This window comes from Desmodus rotundus, chromosome 11 (genome assembly GCF_022682495.2).
Source record: "Desmodus rotundus isolate HL8 chromosome 11, HLdesRot8A.1, whole genome shotgun sequence".
NCBI classification, from domain to species: Eukaryota; Metazoa; Chordata; class Mammalia; order Chiroptera; family Phyllostomidae; genus Desmodus; species Desmodus rotundus.
In genome coordinates, this window is record NC_071397.1 from 102,316,060 (window position 1) to 102,331,956 (window position 15,897).

General features: G+C 60.7%; 1 protein-coding gene across 1 annotated transcript; it reads left to right on the plus strand.

The window, feature by feature from the left end:
- Positions 1-2,408: 2,408 nt before the first annotated feature.
- KIF25 (kinesin family member 25) lies at positions 2,409-14,406 on the plus strand. Its single transcript, XM_053913579.1, is given in 11 exon segments — positions 2,409-2,489; positions 3,142-3,290; positions 6,172-6,246; positions 8,004-8,081; positions 8,283-8,426; positions 9,266-9,442; positions 10,970-11,130; positions 12,310-12,510; positions 12,841-12,954; positions 12,957-12,995; positions 13,744-14,406. Coding segments are annotated over 11 exon segments (1,410 nt in total). The 3' UTR covers positions 13,935-14,406.
- The last annotated feature ends 1,491 nt before the right edge of the window (positions 14,407-15,897 follow it).

Genomic DNA, 15,897 nt, shown 5'->3' on the forward strand with positions numbered 1-15,897 from the left:
TTGTGGGGGCCCCGCCGTCACCCACCCCAGGTCCTGCTTCTTCCAGCGATGGCGGCAGAACCCGTGCTGTCCCCCTCCCCAACACGCCCCTTCCAATGGGGGGGGCTGCCTCTTTGTTACCCCAGAGACCCCTCGGGGACCCGGCTGACATCTCTGACTTACAGTGCCGATGGCGTTAATGAACACACAGATTTGTCTGAAATGCATTCACTTGAAAACCACACTTGATTCAGCCTTCCCCCAAAGGAGTAAATCCCCTAGAGTCTGCCCTGTGGCCTGCCACGAGATCCCCATGCTAGACCCCCACGGTCTGCCAACCCCAAAGCTTCCTGCTCGCTGTAGGTCTTATCAGTGGCAGGGTGGGAGGTTGCAAGGAATGCTTTGTACTCCTTCGGCCCCTGTAACTTTGTCCCCTCGCTTCCTTATCTTGGGGTCCTCCCTTATCCCGCCCAAGCTGCGCTCTTCTCTCAGGGCTGAGCTCAAGTCCCACCTGCATTAATAGAATGTAGCTCCATACTTGACCCTGAGGGTCATTGCCCAGCCCTCCGTCAGCCCTGTAGTGTGAACCAACAATTTGCCTCTTTGTGATGGTGACTGTCGTTTTTCTTCAAGACGTTTATTTTGCCTGAGAAGTGCTCACCGTCCACAGTGGACGAGCAGGCCCAACTTAGTGGCCCACGTACAGCAGCGTGATGCCGCCGTCAGCATGTGCTTGCCCAGGGCACCTCCATGCTGCTCTTGGCACGTTACTGATCTGTTTCGCTGCCATGGGAGGTCACGTGACTTTAAATGAATGAACTTTAAATGAATGAATGTTACATGAGATTAGAAACATAGTTTCCCAGTAGCACCCGCCCCCCGCCCATTGTGCAGACTGACGGTTGGCCCACAGAGGCATCTCCACCCTCACGGCTCCACAGAGGCTTCATGGAGTCTTGTTCAGGCTCTTCCGTCACTTGCATTCACTAGGTTTTTGTTTTGAAATGTCATTTTTAAAAAATTTTTTATTCACGATAGCTTTTCTTCCATGGGTCAGCCCCCGCCCCAACCCACGGCTGTGGTGCAGGAGGCACTTAAACACACGCGTATGCAGCACCCCAGGCACACGGGGCGTGGGTATGGGAAGCAGAGGTGCGAGAAAAACAGTTCAAGAGAGAGGAGGAGGGAAGGGGGGCGATGGAAAGAAGAAAAGGAGAGAAAATAGAGACGTGGACACAGGAGAGGCCAGGGGACAGAAGGCAGGGCGTGAGAAGTGACCCTGAGGCTGGGAGACAGGGGGCAGCGGGGAGGACAGAGACAAGCAGGAGCGAGGTGTCCGGCTAGGGAGGGAATTGGTGAAGACGCGTGGTTTAAACGCTGTTTTTCCCCCTCAGCGCCGTGTCTGGAGAAGTGGCCCGTGCCATGGACGATGTGATTGGCGTTTTCTGGCTACTGGTGTTAGGAGGAGTGTTCTGTGGGCTGAACACAGTCCCCCAGAGACCCGCCCGGGAGGGAGCCCCTGAGCAGGAGCGCGTGCACTTGATTCCCACTCTCTCAGTTCCAGGGGCCGCCGCCTTTCTCCACTCCCATTGCCCTTTCCTCCTGTGGGACCACCGGGCTCCTGGGCTGTCGCCCTGCGCGGGGCGAGTCACTCCAGCCTGTGGGTTCCGCCCCGATGTGATCTGTCAGTGCGCTCGGGAAAGGGGTGGGGGGACAGATGGAACGCAGTGCAGCGAAGGGAAGCGCAGACTGCGGAGTGCGGTGTCTGAAACAGGCGTGTCCGCCATCAGTAGGTAAAGCGAGGCCTGTCGCCCACTGTCCGAGCTGGCCTGGGCCACGCCGGGCAGCCTGGACCGGGATTGGTTAGAGGGCTGCACACGAGGGGCTGCAAGAAACACGGACACAGGGCAGTGGTAGAGAACGGAGCTCACTGATTGGCTGCCGCTGAAGACGCAGAATGGAGCTCTCTGATTGGCTGCGGTGGGCTCTCTGTGATGGACTATCCTCAGAGTTCCCAAGTGCTGACCCAGAGGTTTTGCCAACCTGGGCCCCCAGGGCAGTGAGGCCGCCTCGGTCCCATGGCCTCCTCGTTTAATCAATTTAACACCAGGATGATCTCCAGTCTTGTTTTCTCTTTACAACTCGTATATTTCTTAGTTTTGTCCACCAAAAGGTCCCAGAAGAGGCAGTGAGGGGGCCCGCACCCAGACCGTGGCCTCTGAGCACCAGGCAGTGCGCCCCTTGCGTCTCCACAGGTGGACGTTTACGACGCACTGGCGCAGTTTCACTCCAGCTCACTCCGCCCCCACGGAGTGAACTAAGAACGCACCTGAAAGGCGACGCTTTCCGGTCGTACTGACCGTTTGAATTTAACCGGAAGCCCAGGCCACTGCGGCCACAGCGCCTGCGTTGATGTTCATGTGGTCGCGATGGCCCCGAGTCTCCCTCCCCTGCCCCTGTCCCCTGAGTGCGGCCACGCTCTGAAGCTTTCAAGTCGTTGCAGTGAGTGGGTGGGTGGCTTTGTTTTTCACAAGGAAGCCAAGGGGATTATTAGCGCTGTTTGAAAAATCCCTTTGACAAAGTCTCTGGAAATGAGCACTTTAAAAATTCCTTTTTTGAGTATTTTCCTTCTGTCATTTGATGTGTTTCACGCTGTCTGAAGCACCAGTGGGACTTGAGTCAAGCGAAGGGAAACCAACTAAATCATCGTGATTAGGAATTCGTTGAAAGGAGCCTCACAGCCACCTTGGTAACCTGAGCGTTTGCTGAGTAACTGCCTTTCCGCACTTCCCAGGGGCTGGGGGCCCACTGGCCAACCCTGGGTTTCTGCAGGAGGATAGCAGGAGCCGAGGCCTGGCCGGGCCCAGCTGAAGGTGCACCGTCCTCACTGTCCCTGCTCTCGGTCACTGTGGGCAGCTCTCCAGCCCTGCTCCAAATTCCACTGGTGCTGCATATTCAGAAGTTTGTTTAAAAAACAGTTTCCTCATCAAGATAGGATATGCATTTTTTTGACTGGGACATTTTGGATTATGTTTTCAAAAGTCAGCAGAATTCAAGTTGTTTCGTAATGTAACAGACCCGCTTGTGGAAGGGCCCGGGTCAGTGAGCCGGCCGGGCACGGGGGGGCCGGAGTCGGGGCGCTGCCTCTCTGGGTGCCCACAGCCCGTTCTCGTGTCCAGCTGCAGCGAGCGGGAGTTTGTGGTGGGTGCGCTGCCCGGCACAGCGGGCAAGCTGCAGCCTGAGTCACCGTTTCACCGTCTTCGGATTCAACCTGCCGGTGAAACCAGCCTCGGAGAGTTGGCTGCCGCCACGTGCGGGTGCCTCCGTGGTTATTTACTCGTGTTCTTCTCTGACTCACCTCTGCGTGTTTGATGCCAGCTCTCGGCCGCACCGGCCTGGCCGGGCTCCGGGTTCTCCCTGACTTTTCGTTCTTACGAAGCCGTCCGGTCTGATGGTGTCCGACCCGAGTTTCTGATGTGGCTCACAAAGCCAAGGTGGGCGATTCTTTTACAAGTCAAGTCCAGGTCAGAGCTATTTCTAGGGACGTGCTTGACGACGATGGAAAGGTTTGGCACACCTGAGGAAATTTTCAGTGATCAGTTTTGTAGGATCTCTAACACGTGGCTTGTTTTTTTTTAACTCAGGTTCACGGCCGAGCTGGGTCAAGGCCGCTGGCGTCCACGGGGAGCACTCAGCTCACCCCGAGGCAGGCTGCAGCTTGCTCACGAGGGGTCCCCGCCATATGGGGCAGGGGCAGCTGTCACACAGACCAGGAGCGAGTGACACGCTCGCTTTTCAGGTCCTAACGTCCAGCCATCTGCTCAGTTGTGGTTGGCGGACTGAGTTTTCTCACTCTCCGGGGTTTGGCTAAGCTCTCTTCACGGGTGCTGGCAGCTCCTCAGAAGCAGCAGTGAGGTCCCACGGCCACACTGATGGCGGCCGCAGCCGTGTGCGCAGGCGGCCTTGCTCCTCCGCCCTGGAGCTCATGCACTGCCTCCCCCGAGGCCTCGGTCACTCCAGAAACCTGAGCTCGAGGCCTGGCCTGCGGCAGGTTTTCAGAAACAGGAGGCGCCTCCCCCAAAACGAAGGTGGAGCGCTGCCTCCCACAGGAAACGAGGACCCTGCTGCGTGCACGTCAGAGCGCACCCCCACCCCCACCTGGTCAGGGTGTGGTGACTGGCCTTCCCCCGTGAGGTGGACTTTGGGCTCCATGGACGGACTGCTGACCTCCGTGAGGGAGGGTCCAGGGCTCAGGAGGAGAAAGGCTGGGCGGCACAGTGGACGAGGAGGCATTGCCTGCGGGGCGGGGAGAACGCTCAAGCTGTGTTTGCAAAGAGTAGCCATGGCTCCTGGAGTCATCTCAAGGCTGTGGTGGCTTTCTGAAGGGCCCTGGGGGTCTGTCGGATTCTGGCTCATTTTTGTGGCTTTTTATGCTCCTTATACTGTGTCCCTTGAGCTTTGGGGTGAGACGTTGCGAACCTTAGCATTTTTCGTTTGTCTTTATGGTTAAAACCCCGGCCTCAGGAGGCATCTGTGAAACACTCAGGGGTGTGCCCCTGCGCGTCTCCTCCTGGGGCACTGGGGTCATGTTCTGGCACAACATCGGAGGGACGTGAAGCCCTGCCACCGGGAGGGGCAAGCAAGGCCCTGAGGCTAGCAGTCAGACCACAGACCGGTCTGTGCGGATGGCGCTGTTGCATGTGGCACAGGAACTGTCTGAACTGCGACTCTCTCAGCTGCCACTGAGTCGGCCGTGTTCCCGGTCCCTGGGTGCCGACTGGCCGGCCCCAGCCCGGGGCTGCCCAGTAGCTCTCTTCCTCAGCAAACAATGGCCGGATGGATGTGGAGCAGCAGGCGGGAGACAGTGGGGGTGTGGGCAGGCGGGCCTTGTCCCCTGCTCACGCCGGCGGGGGAGACTGAGTGCTTCTTACTCAGGTGTTTATTTACAAAGCCTAGGAGTCTCACTCTTCAGGAAAGGGGGCTGCCCCACCCTGGGTTCAGAGCCGCAGGAGATGTCCAAATGTCCAGGCAGCTGACTGCATGCGCCTGGCTGGGTCGTGATTTTCAATGACCGATGGGTGAGTCGGTTGTTTGAGAACGGGAGGGGCACGGACACCAGCCTTTGGGGGGACGATGTTAAGGAATTCCCATGCACTTTAAAGTGGGACAATAGTGATGCAGTTGTATTTAAAAAGCCACCCTCAGAGGGGCCACCGAACGGGATGGTGACACGCACGTGAGCTGTGTCACCAGGCTGTGGCCACAGGGCAGGGCTGGGCCAGGCAGGCTCCTCACTCTTGTTCCTGCTTCGTGTTTTGATTGGTCGTGGTGCAAAGTTAAAACAACACAGGAGACCTGGTCCTTGCCTCACTCTTCTCCAGGGCCCCTCAGGGTACACAAAGCAGCCTCGTGAGGGGTGGGGATCCGGGAGGTCACAGGTCCTCCTGCTCCTCCAGGTGACACGGGTCAGCTTGTTGCGCCTACCCAGCAACCTGTATTTCAGGAACAGTCTAAAATCGAAGCACATTCGATTCCTGTACAACTAACCCCGAGTGTTTATTTTGTGCGCTCGGTCGTCCAGCCCCAATCCTCAGTCGCCTGAGGTTGGGGGCTGGAGGGACAGCTGTGCCCGGGGTGGGGCCCTGCTGCCTCGGCTTGATCCCCGAGTGTCTGCCCAGTCGGCCACCCTGGCCCTCTCGGAGCCGCCGCCCAGTCCCTCTGGGGTTCCGCTCCGCGGAGCTAGCCTGGGCCTGGGGAGGCGGCGCTGTGCAGAGCCTGAGCGGGAAATGACACGCTGCCCTTTGCGGCTACCGGGAGTGCAGGTCAGACGGTGTTGATGTTGGACCCGCTGCAGCAGAGCTGAGGGACTCAGGGCGTAATTACGTGGCGTCCTTTCTTTTCTCTTGCTTGCTGGCTTTCCTCTCTGCTTTGCAAGCACTTATAACTTGGCTTCAGCTTCTTAATGTTTTTATAGCAGAGGAAATGAATCCTCACTCTTATCCTCTGCTAACTCGAAAAGTAACAAAATTCACCTTTTATCGATGAAAACCACGACCCTGATGGTGTCGGAGGTTCACGTGGGACGGATGGACATACAGGAGGATGCTGTTTGCGCCCCCGTGTTGTGCTTGGGCGCGGAAGTCCACCTCTTTGTCTCCTCTGACGGCGCCTTGTTCTCCCCTTGCCTCCCAGAGTTTACGGCCCAGCAGAGTCCCAGCGAGCCCTGTTCAGAGATGTGTGCCCCCTGCTGCAGTCCCTCCTTGACGGGTGAGTCCCATGGGCTGAGGCCGCTCCTCACAGACCCATGGGAATGTGCGTCGGTCTCGCTCATGGAGAGTGAGAAGGGACACTGGGCTGTGAGCATTTCCCCCCGTGCAAACCCGGAGCCCAGTGCCATCGCGTGGACGGAGCTGCCCCACCTCGGGGGAGAGGGCTGAGCGGGCCGGGGGACGAGCCAGATGATGCCTCTGTTGCGTGTGCACTGCCTGAAGATGGGGGAGTGGCTGCTTTTCTTCTCTCTGGGGTTCTTTTTACATTCCAGAATTTTCTAAGCATCTGTTGAGGACATGAGCATTGCACAGAGGGACGTGTCCCTTCGGGAACGGGAGTGCCCTGCTGGTGTCCTGGTTGTGGGCACAGCTCAGCTCCCTCAGCGGCAGCGTGACCCAGGTCTGCACCCGGACACCCGGCTCTGGGTGCTTTGGACACTCGGTGTGGTGGGAGTGGACGGGCCTGTGTGCCCGCCACGGCTCCTGCCCAGCCCGGTCCAACAAGGTGACGGTGCAATCAGTGCGTGGAAGGCCATCTTGGCACAGTGGGCAGGGCGTGGGGGGTCGATGAGCAGGGCCCCCATCTGTACCGGCGCCAGCTCAGTGACCGCCACCACTGGGAGCTTCTGCCTCAGTCCTGCCTAGATTCCCAGACCTTGGTATCCTTCTGGAAAAGCCCATCATTGGAGATGCAACGGCAGGAGGGGCTCGTTTTTAAAGTGGGCATCGCCTTGGCACACAGATTCCAGCAGTAGAAAAGGCCCAGTGGTTAAAATGGTGTTGCCATCCCAATGCAGACCAGATGGCATCCCTGCCCCACACTCCTGGGGCCTGAGGGACCCTTTCAAGAGCTTGTTTATCCATCGCAGCCAGGGGTTCGCCCCCCACAGACACACAGGCAGCTCCTGGGGAGGGGCAGGGGGTGCAGAGTTTCTTCCCACTTGGCGTCCCCAGGTGCGGCCAAGTGGGCGGGGCTTAGCAGTGGCACTGTGGGACCGGCCAGCCCACACCTCCAGGGCCAAGAGTGTTTCAAATATTCTCTCAAACGTTTGGATCTTCCAGCCGACATTTTGGGCTAGCAACCCAACTGGGAGAAAGTGTGGGTTTGTCAACGGTCCCCGTCTTCTGTGAACTAAGCCATAGAAGAACCCCAAGCTGTAGGGCTGGGGGAGAGAACGGGCCACCCGTTACAGGGTGGCATCGCCCCTCCTGATTCACAAGAAGCAGAAACACCCGCATCCCTGGGGTTACCAGGCTAAGTGTGGGGTGTGACCGCCAGTGTGACTCTCGTCGGCCTGGCCTGGTGAGTGTCACGTCTGCAATGGGGAACTCGGTTTAGGACGTCCGGAGAAAACGTGCAGGCGTCCGCACCCCTGTTTGTGTGTGGACGTGCGCCTGAGCTTATGAAGCCTGGCCCGCACCAGGCAGCTGCGGTGCCGCCTGGGCGCTGGGGTGCGCGGGCCTTGGCGGGTGCGCACTAGCCCTGGTACCCAAGGGAGGTGTTGACGCCGAGGAGAAGCCGGTGTCGGGGAGACGTGTGTGCGTAACTGCAAACGTGGCCCTCCCACACCACGGTCCCGCACACCGCAGCCGGGACAGACGAGCCCAAAGGGGCAGCAGCACACAAGGGTGAGAGCGTGGCTCACGAGGACGCCGTCCCAGCAGGCCCCGCAGGGAAGTTAGGCCGAGCCTTTCACCCCGCCGAGCGAGTGCGTTTCTGGGACTCCAGTGACCCACCCCTGTGTCGGCTTCCAGGTGCATCGTCTGCGTCGTGGCTACGGACAGGCAGGCAGGCAGCGGGAAGACCCACACCATGCGGGGCCGCGTCTCGGGGTGACTCCGGAATTATCCCCAGAGCCTTGGAGGAACTCTTCCGGTGCCCGCGTGGCCGTGGGGGGGCAAGGAGACCCACTGTACGGGGCGTGGGGGTGGGGGCGTGAGGAGCCCACCTGCCCTGCGAGACTGGCCTCCCTGCCTGCTTGTCCTCTGTGGCCCAGCGGACTGTGACGCCAAGCGCCTTGCTTTCGTCCCCAGCCCTCTGCCCCTTGGAGCTGGAGGCTGTGGGCTGGCACAGGAGAGGGAAGCGGATGCCCTGGTTGGCATGCTCAGCGTTCACTTCCAGGGTATCACCATCCTTGGGGAGCTCCCAGCAGACCCCGATGCCGAGAATCATGGAACGCGAGCTCCTTGCCGACAGTTATTTTTACCGGAGATTTAACTTATTTTTCCTTCCGTCTTAGTCGTTTATCATGAGAGGACGTTAATCGCAGTTTTTGTTCTTAGCTCTGGGGTGGCCCTGGTGAGAAGCTTGACCTCGATCCACACTTGGGGGGGCACACCAGGCTGCTTCCCTCAGGTGCAGATAACCCTGCAGCCTCGGGGCTTCCAGCTGGTTCTGGGATCCTCTGTGGGGCACGCTGGGGGCCGGTGACAGGGGAGGAAGAAGGAGGGCGAGGCCGGTTGTGGTCACCCCGCCCTTGGCCTGGGCTCTGGGGTTCGCCCTAAGGGTGCAGTCTCTCTATTTTTAGGCTCTCCACAGTCAGCATGTAGCTGTTTCAGGGACAAACCAAAATGAGACGTGGCTGGTTTAGGAGCCAGGGGCTGAGTCAAGAGCTGGGGACCAGTCTTCCCGAAAGGGAGCCAGCTTTCAAATGCAGAGGCTGTGTGGCTGGCAGAGTGCCGCTGTCCTGCCACCTCTGCTCTGGCTTCCGTGCAGCGCCCGGGTCACGGGAGGGCGGCTGAGTCACGCCAGGTCATCCTGCTTCCCCAGCCTCTGGGTCAGGACCCGGAGGGCACTAGGGGGTGGGAGGGGATAGGGGGAGCTAGAGGAGCCGGCTTAGGGACAACTCAGGTGCAGTGACTCCGGTCTGAGACAGGCCCGGGGCCTGTGGGCCGGGAGAGCTTCCTGGGGGCGTGAGCAAGCCTGCCGGATGGGGGCCGACCGTTCACCACCTTGTGAAAAGGGGTGTCTGCAGCCCTCTGGGGGCTTGGCCTCAGGTGTCCCCCCCGCCCCCCAGGCTGACTTCGGAAGACCCCCCAGAGCGCCCAGAGCTGGGTGTTCCCGTGGTGGAAATTTACAACAATGACATTTTTGACCTTCTGGCCAAAGACAGTGGCGCAGCGACGTCTGGGGTCAGGCTCGAGGTGCTGACCACCGAGGAGGGGAGGAAGGAGGTGTCCCTGCTCACCCGCATGTGAGTCCTTCGCGAGCCCCTGTGCTCCCAGGCCCAGCCCTTCCCTTGGCGACATGCACGGCCGCGCCGTTTTCAACGTGCTTTGGAATTGTCTCTTCCAGTCACGGTGAAAACACGCAGCCAGTGGACCCGTCATTCAGAGTGGGCAGCACAGCAGGGCCCCCACCCACGGATGAGGCCGCGGAGAGGTCACCGTGTCTGGCCGTGTACACCGCACACCCGTGTTTCTGGCCCAAACTTCCAGGAAAAAAGTCTCTCGTTTCAGTTTTAATTCGATTATTTATTTATTTATATTTAGAAACAAAACCAGCGATCACATTCCAGGGAATTCTTTTGTCCATTTTGCATACGGACATCACTGTTGCTTTCTAGAGTTACACTTTTAACGCGGAAGCATAAATAAAAGAATTAAAAACGTGGCCTCAGCTGGTGTAGCTCAGTGGACTGAGCACCGGCCTGAGAACCAAAGTGTTGCTGGTTCGATTCCCACTCAGGGCACGTGCCTGGGTTGCGGGCTGGGCGCCCACTTGTGGGTGTGAGAGACACCGACTGGTGTACCTCTCACACGTCAGTGTTTTTCTTCCTCCCTTCCTTCCCCTCTCTCTAAAAATAAATAAAATCTTTAAAAAATAAAAACATTTATATAGATATGGAATTAGTACCACCCATGTATATGATATGTATCCTTATTTTTCCCTCAAAAATTTGGGTGAAAAAGTGCACATTATATACGGCAAGACACAGGTGAGTCACACACCTGAGGTCAGTGGGTGAGCCCTGCCGGGAGGCCTGCTTCCCACTGTGTCTGTCTGTCTGTCTGTCCGTGTTGTCCCGCGCTCCGCAGTGAGGCTCTGTGGGAGGGAGCAGGCTCCTTGTGCCGGGTAAACACGCTCCTGAAGCCCACGTCCCCATGTCCAGTTCGCTTGCCGTCGGCTCACCGGGACGAAGGTCCACGTGGTGGCCTCTCCCTCGTTGACGTCCGACAGCCCGGAGGGGACCAGGCCTGTGCCCGTGACACCAGGCCACCGGCGACAGCCCGGAGGGGACCAGGCCTGTGCCCGTGACACCAGGCCACCGGCCGCCGGCTGTGGGCCGCCAGCTGTGGGCCACCGGCTGTGCACAAAGTCTCCTGCAGAGCAGAAGCTCTGGTCTGCTGGCCTAGCTCACTCATTAAAGTGGGGACATAAATCAAACTTTTATTTTATAAACTTGATTTCACAGACAAAATCTTTTAAAATCTTGGCCATTGAGTGTGTGACAAACGAAAGCGCTGGCTGCTGAAAAGGGGAGGGACCTCTGGCCGGTCCCACGCAGCCGATTGGCTCGGGGAAGGCAGCTGGGCGCTGTGTTGATGGGAGGGAGAAGTTCGCTTGTTGGAAGTTTTCTTCTGTGTAAGATTCGCAGCTTTCTTGCAACAGGTGCAGTTTGTTTAGGTAAGAGCTCTGTTACCTGAAGCGTGTTGGAGGTTGACTAGGACATACATACGCCCAGGGTCCCCGCGCTCGCCTACCACCGTCCCGTCTGCAGGTCTGTCCGGAGCGCAGGGGAGCTGCTGGGGCTCCTGGGTGCCGGGCAGCAGCGCAGGGTGAGGTGCACATGGGTGCACGCAGATCCCTCGCGCTCCCACCTGATCGTCACCGTGACCCTGGTGACAGCCGCGTCCCAGGACAGCCCACGTGAGTGGCCATGAGCGCCTGGTTAGGTGCATGTTGCAGAAGTCACCTGAGAAGAGAACTTGGTGCCCGCAGGCTCTGCGCCCCTCCCCCACCCCGCCCCGAGGGTGGGAACAGCATCTGTGGGGGGTCTGGAGCCCACCCCAGTTGCCACTGGGCTGGGAGGACAAGAAGAAGGGGTGCTGGGGGATGGGAAGGGGGGAAGGCTTTGTTAAGTGAGACCCCACATAGGAAGAGGGGGCCCTAGGAGCAGGCTGCACTCACTGCGCTGGAACGGGCAGATGGGATTTCAGGTTGGAAAGGAACCAGCCAGTGCCCAGGACGGTGCCAGTCACCCAAGAAAGCCATGTGCATGCCGGCGGGGTCTGTACGCCCGCGCCAGGCAGTGTGCTCAGGCTCCCCTGCAGACCTGGGCCCCTGACAGATGGCAGGACACCCCCCCCAACCAGCCCACGGGCAGGGCAGGGCCGGCTTCCTGTGTGGTGAGGGTGAAGCCGGTCTGAGGGGTGACGCCCAATTTCTCACTGGGGTCCCAGGCCAGGGAAGGTCCGTGCTCCTGACCCGTCCCGTCAGATTGCCTCCAGGGTGCCCGGCGAGGGAGGGAGAGGTGAGGGGCGCCCCAGGGGCTGGGCAGTGCAGGGTGCAGGCGGGGTACGGGCTCCGCTGGATCAGGAGTCCCGGCAGTGTCCCTGGGTCAGCCTCCACCCTGAGAACGCTGGCCACGTGCGGGCAGCGGAGACCAGACTGGTTTTTATGTTCTTTTAACATTTACTCACGTGTGTTTGCGACATATTCCACGATGACCGTGCTCTGTCTAGGTTTTGAGAAAAGCTTTTAAGTCAGTCTGCTCAGAAACAGCACGCGGTGGAACTGGCATCTCCATCGAGAGCAGGGCTTTGCCAGCGTCCCAGGGAGGGTCACGGGGCAGAAACGGAGGGTTCATTTCCACTCAGATGCTCCGAGTGGGACTCGACTCCTGGGGTCCCCAAGGCTCCCCAAGAAACCGTGCTCAGTGTCCTGGGACTGAGGAAGCTCTAGATCACTTTCCTGGGACATGCTTCCTTCCTCCTTCTTCACTATCCCTCCCATCCAGGTGTAGGAGGAAGTCAGGCAACCGGCCTGTCTCTGGGTGGGAGATGTGCTCAGCACAGGTCAGGGAAGCTTCCGGAAGCCCTGTCCTCTCTGTCTTTGCAGCAGAGCCTCGGTCAAGCCCATCACAGCTCCAGCAGCCCACCTGCCCCTCATCCCCACTGCCTGCGACAGGGAGGGGGCAGAGAGTGCCCCCCAGAGCCCCGCCCCAGTCTCCGGGGGCTCTGCCTGGGAGCCCCGCCCAGCTCACAGGGCAGGAGCTTGCCAAGCTGCAGCTGGTGGACCTGGCGGGCAGTGAGTGCGCAGGTGAGTGAGTGTCCGTGTGGAGAGCGTGCAGCTTTCCCAGGGCGAGCTGGGGTGGGGTCCTGGCCGGGCAGACTGTGAGCAGCCACTGCTGGGGCCCGAGCATGGGGTCTCCTTGTGGGTGACATTCAATCCCTTTTACCATCGAGGTTGTCTAGGTCAGTCCAGAAACGTCCCCAGTAGGAGCAGCTCCTGTCAGTGGCCGTGTGGGCTAAGGGGACAGTGACAAGATAAGGGGTCTCCCCAGCCTACGTGCCACCCCGTAGGGGGATGCTACCAGTGCACTTCCCGGGACCTCTTGCCCCCCCAGAGGCTGGTCTCTGGCCCTCCCAGGTGTATCCGGGGTGAAGGGACAGGCCCCGAGGGAGGCATCCTACGTCAACTGGAGCCTGGTGGCCCTCGCTGACATCCTGGGGGCCCTGTCGGAGTGCAGAGGCCATGTCCCCTACCGAACAGCATGCTCACCCGCCTGCTGCAGGACACTCTCGGTAACTGGTGTCCCCCAGTATGCCCCCCGCCCCCCAGGGAGGCAGCCACTGTCCCCTGCTCCCGAGGGGACCGGGCTCCTGCTGGCCACTTCCTGTGGGAGCTCCTGGCGCTCAGGTCTGTGTTGCCTATTCCACACCCAGCGCCTTGGGTGGTCCAGCCTGCGCAGGCCTGAGTGATGGCATGTGGGTGGCGAGCTCCTTCAGGGGGACTGCACGGGGGAGGGGACAGCACCCAAACATGGGGGTGCTCTGTTCTGAGCTTCAGCTCGTCCTGGGGTGACTAAGGGAGCAGGTTCCCATTTCACATCTATGGCTTCTGCCCCCAGCAATGCCAGGCACTCTGACCCCCCGGGCCAGCACCCCCACAAGGAATGGGGGCCGTCATGGGAGCCTCCCCTCATGGCGAGCTGTGGGCACTGCCCTCTGGGCCCCTCAGCCCGGCGCCCTTCCCAGGCTCCCTCTGCCCCACGCTGCTCCCTCCCTGTGGGTCCTGGAGGCTGAGGAGGAGGCCAGTTCCCCTGGGGGGGCTGGGTGTCCCCCCTCTCCCACCCCGAGGCAGCAGGAGGGAGCACTCGCATGGGGACCTCAAGCCCACCAGAGGCCTCTCCCAGTGGTGTGTGTGTCCAGCTGCCACCCCCAGGGACAGTGGGGGAGGACGCTGTGGCCCCGGGTTCCTGGGCCCTGCAGCCCACCTGCAGCCCACCTGCAGCCACTCCCGCAGCACCTGCAGCCACTTCTCTTTTCCAAGGAGGCGACACAAAGCTGCTGGTGATCCTCTGTGTGTCCACCTGCCAGAAGCACACGGCAGAGACGCTGCAGAGCCTGGGCCTCGAGGCCCGGGCGCGAGGCAGGTGGAGGGGGGCCGTGAGGCCCCCAGGCCCCCCCCACCCCGTGAGGCCTTGGTGGCTGCACATGCGCATGGGCCTCTTCTGCCCTTAAAAGTGTTTCCTGCTGTGACTGTGTACGTGGCAGGCCCTGAAAATAGACTCATTCACTTTGGACGTGTTTTCCACGTTAATGGCCACACACACTGACAGGAGCCCAAGCACATGCCAGGCCATGCGGTCGAGGCCACGGGGAGCCCCCTGGGGTGGATAGGGCCCTCAGGAGTAGTCCCCCGGAAGTGTAGGTCCCTGGGCGGGTGAAGGAAAGGGTCCACGTGGAGCCGTGGTGCCAGCTGCCGGCGGCACAGACCAGGCCAGGGTGCTCGGGTTTGAGGTCAGGGTCCAGAACCACATGGGGCCCTCAGGGTGACTGTGTCCCCGACAAATTCCACGGCCCGTGACCTCCTCCGCACAACGGGGTCCCAACAGGACAGGGAGCTGGCGGACGCAGGGGTCCTCCAGGAACCACACAGCAACTCCCCTAACCCCACTTAACCGGGCCCCCACCTCCACCCCCCTGGCCTAGACCCCAGCAGGCCCGTAGGCTCTGGGCCCGCTGCGAGCAGGAGGCCAGGGAAGAGGGAGGCTGCTGGAGGCAGCGGGTCTCAGCCACTCGTGGTTGCAAACGGCTGCCGTTCTGCTAGTTCTACAAAACCCTGAAACTGCACATGGGCCGGGCGGGGCAGTGGGGGGGTGCGTAATCCTCCGGGGTCTCCGGTCAATCTGCTCTTGCCTGGTGGGATGAGGGGCCGTGGAGACCCAGGCCGCAGGGCTGGGGAGCGGTCTGCCCCCGGGTCCTGGATGAGGCTGCGGACCCAGCAAGCCAGCCTTTCTGGAGAAACGGTGTCCTGTCCCCAAGTGACGCAGGCCCACAGGACATGGGGGACGAGCTCTCAAAACGAGGTGACGTGTCCGAGGCACACTCTGCTCCCACAGGCCCTGACTGTGATGCTGGGAGTATCCTGGGGGGTGACAGGCCCTCCCACCAGGTTGTCCTGGCAGCCCTCCCTGATAGAACTCCCACCGGGTCCCCTTGTGAAGTCTCACGTCCCAGCAGGACAGCGGCCGCAGCAGTGCACCCAGGGCAGTCCCCAGGCCCCGGGAAGCCTGGTGGTGGGCCCAGGGGTGGGTGCTGAACTCGCCCTCCAGTGTTCCTCAATGCAGGGGTGTCAAGCTCATTTTCACCGGGGGCCACATCAACCTCAAGGTTGCCTTCAAAGGGCCAAATGTAACTTTAGGACTGTGTAAATGTAACTGCTCCTTAACTAAGGGCAAGGAGCTCCATGCTGCTGCCGGGTAGGCACAAGGTTGAGGGCCGGATTCGGGCCCTGTGTCTGCCACCTGTAATGTAGACCCATTAGCTTGACCTCTGACCTCCGTCCACAGCTGGCCAGCCAGGCTTGAGTGGGGGCAGGTGGTTATCTTGGCCTGCCCTTGCCTGAGCCATCGCCTGTTCTTGGGTCCAGAGGGACCCGGGTGCAGGTAGGAGGGACACATGGGGGCTCTGCCCAGAGCACCTGCCGCCAGGGCCACGGCCCTCATCATTGACGGCCACCCACACCCCTCACCACCTCGGACCTGGTGTCTCGGAAATGCCTGCCGTGCCTCCCAGGCCCCCCAGGCCCTGGTGTTATTGACCTGGTGTCAAAGGAAAAGTGTCTTTCTGACTCCCCCAAGCTGTGGCGCCCCCTCCCGGGGAGCTTGGCTGGCTGCACGGGAGGGGTTGGGGACCACAGCCAAGGCCCCTGTTGCCTAGCTGTCTTCCCACCCCCCTAAACACCAGAGAGCACCGGCGGAGCGGAGGCTTGCCGTGGTTTCCCACGTCCGCCCTCAAGGCCCCGGGAAGGACAGGAATAGGGGGCCCTGCAGCAGTTCCCCAGGGCCGGCCGGCGGTCCCTGCTCCGTGCCCCTGCGGAACACACGGTGCCATCCCAGCCTCCCGGGGCCCCTGGCGCTGGGCACCTTCACGTCAAGGGTGGGCTGGATCAGGAATGGTGGGGGCGGGGGCACGTGGGGGA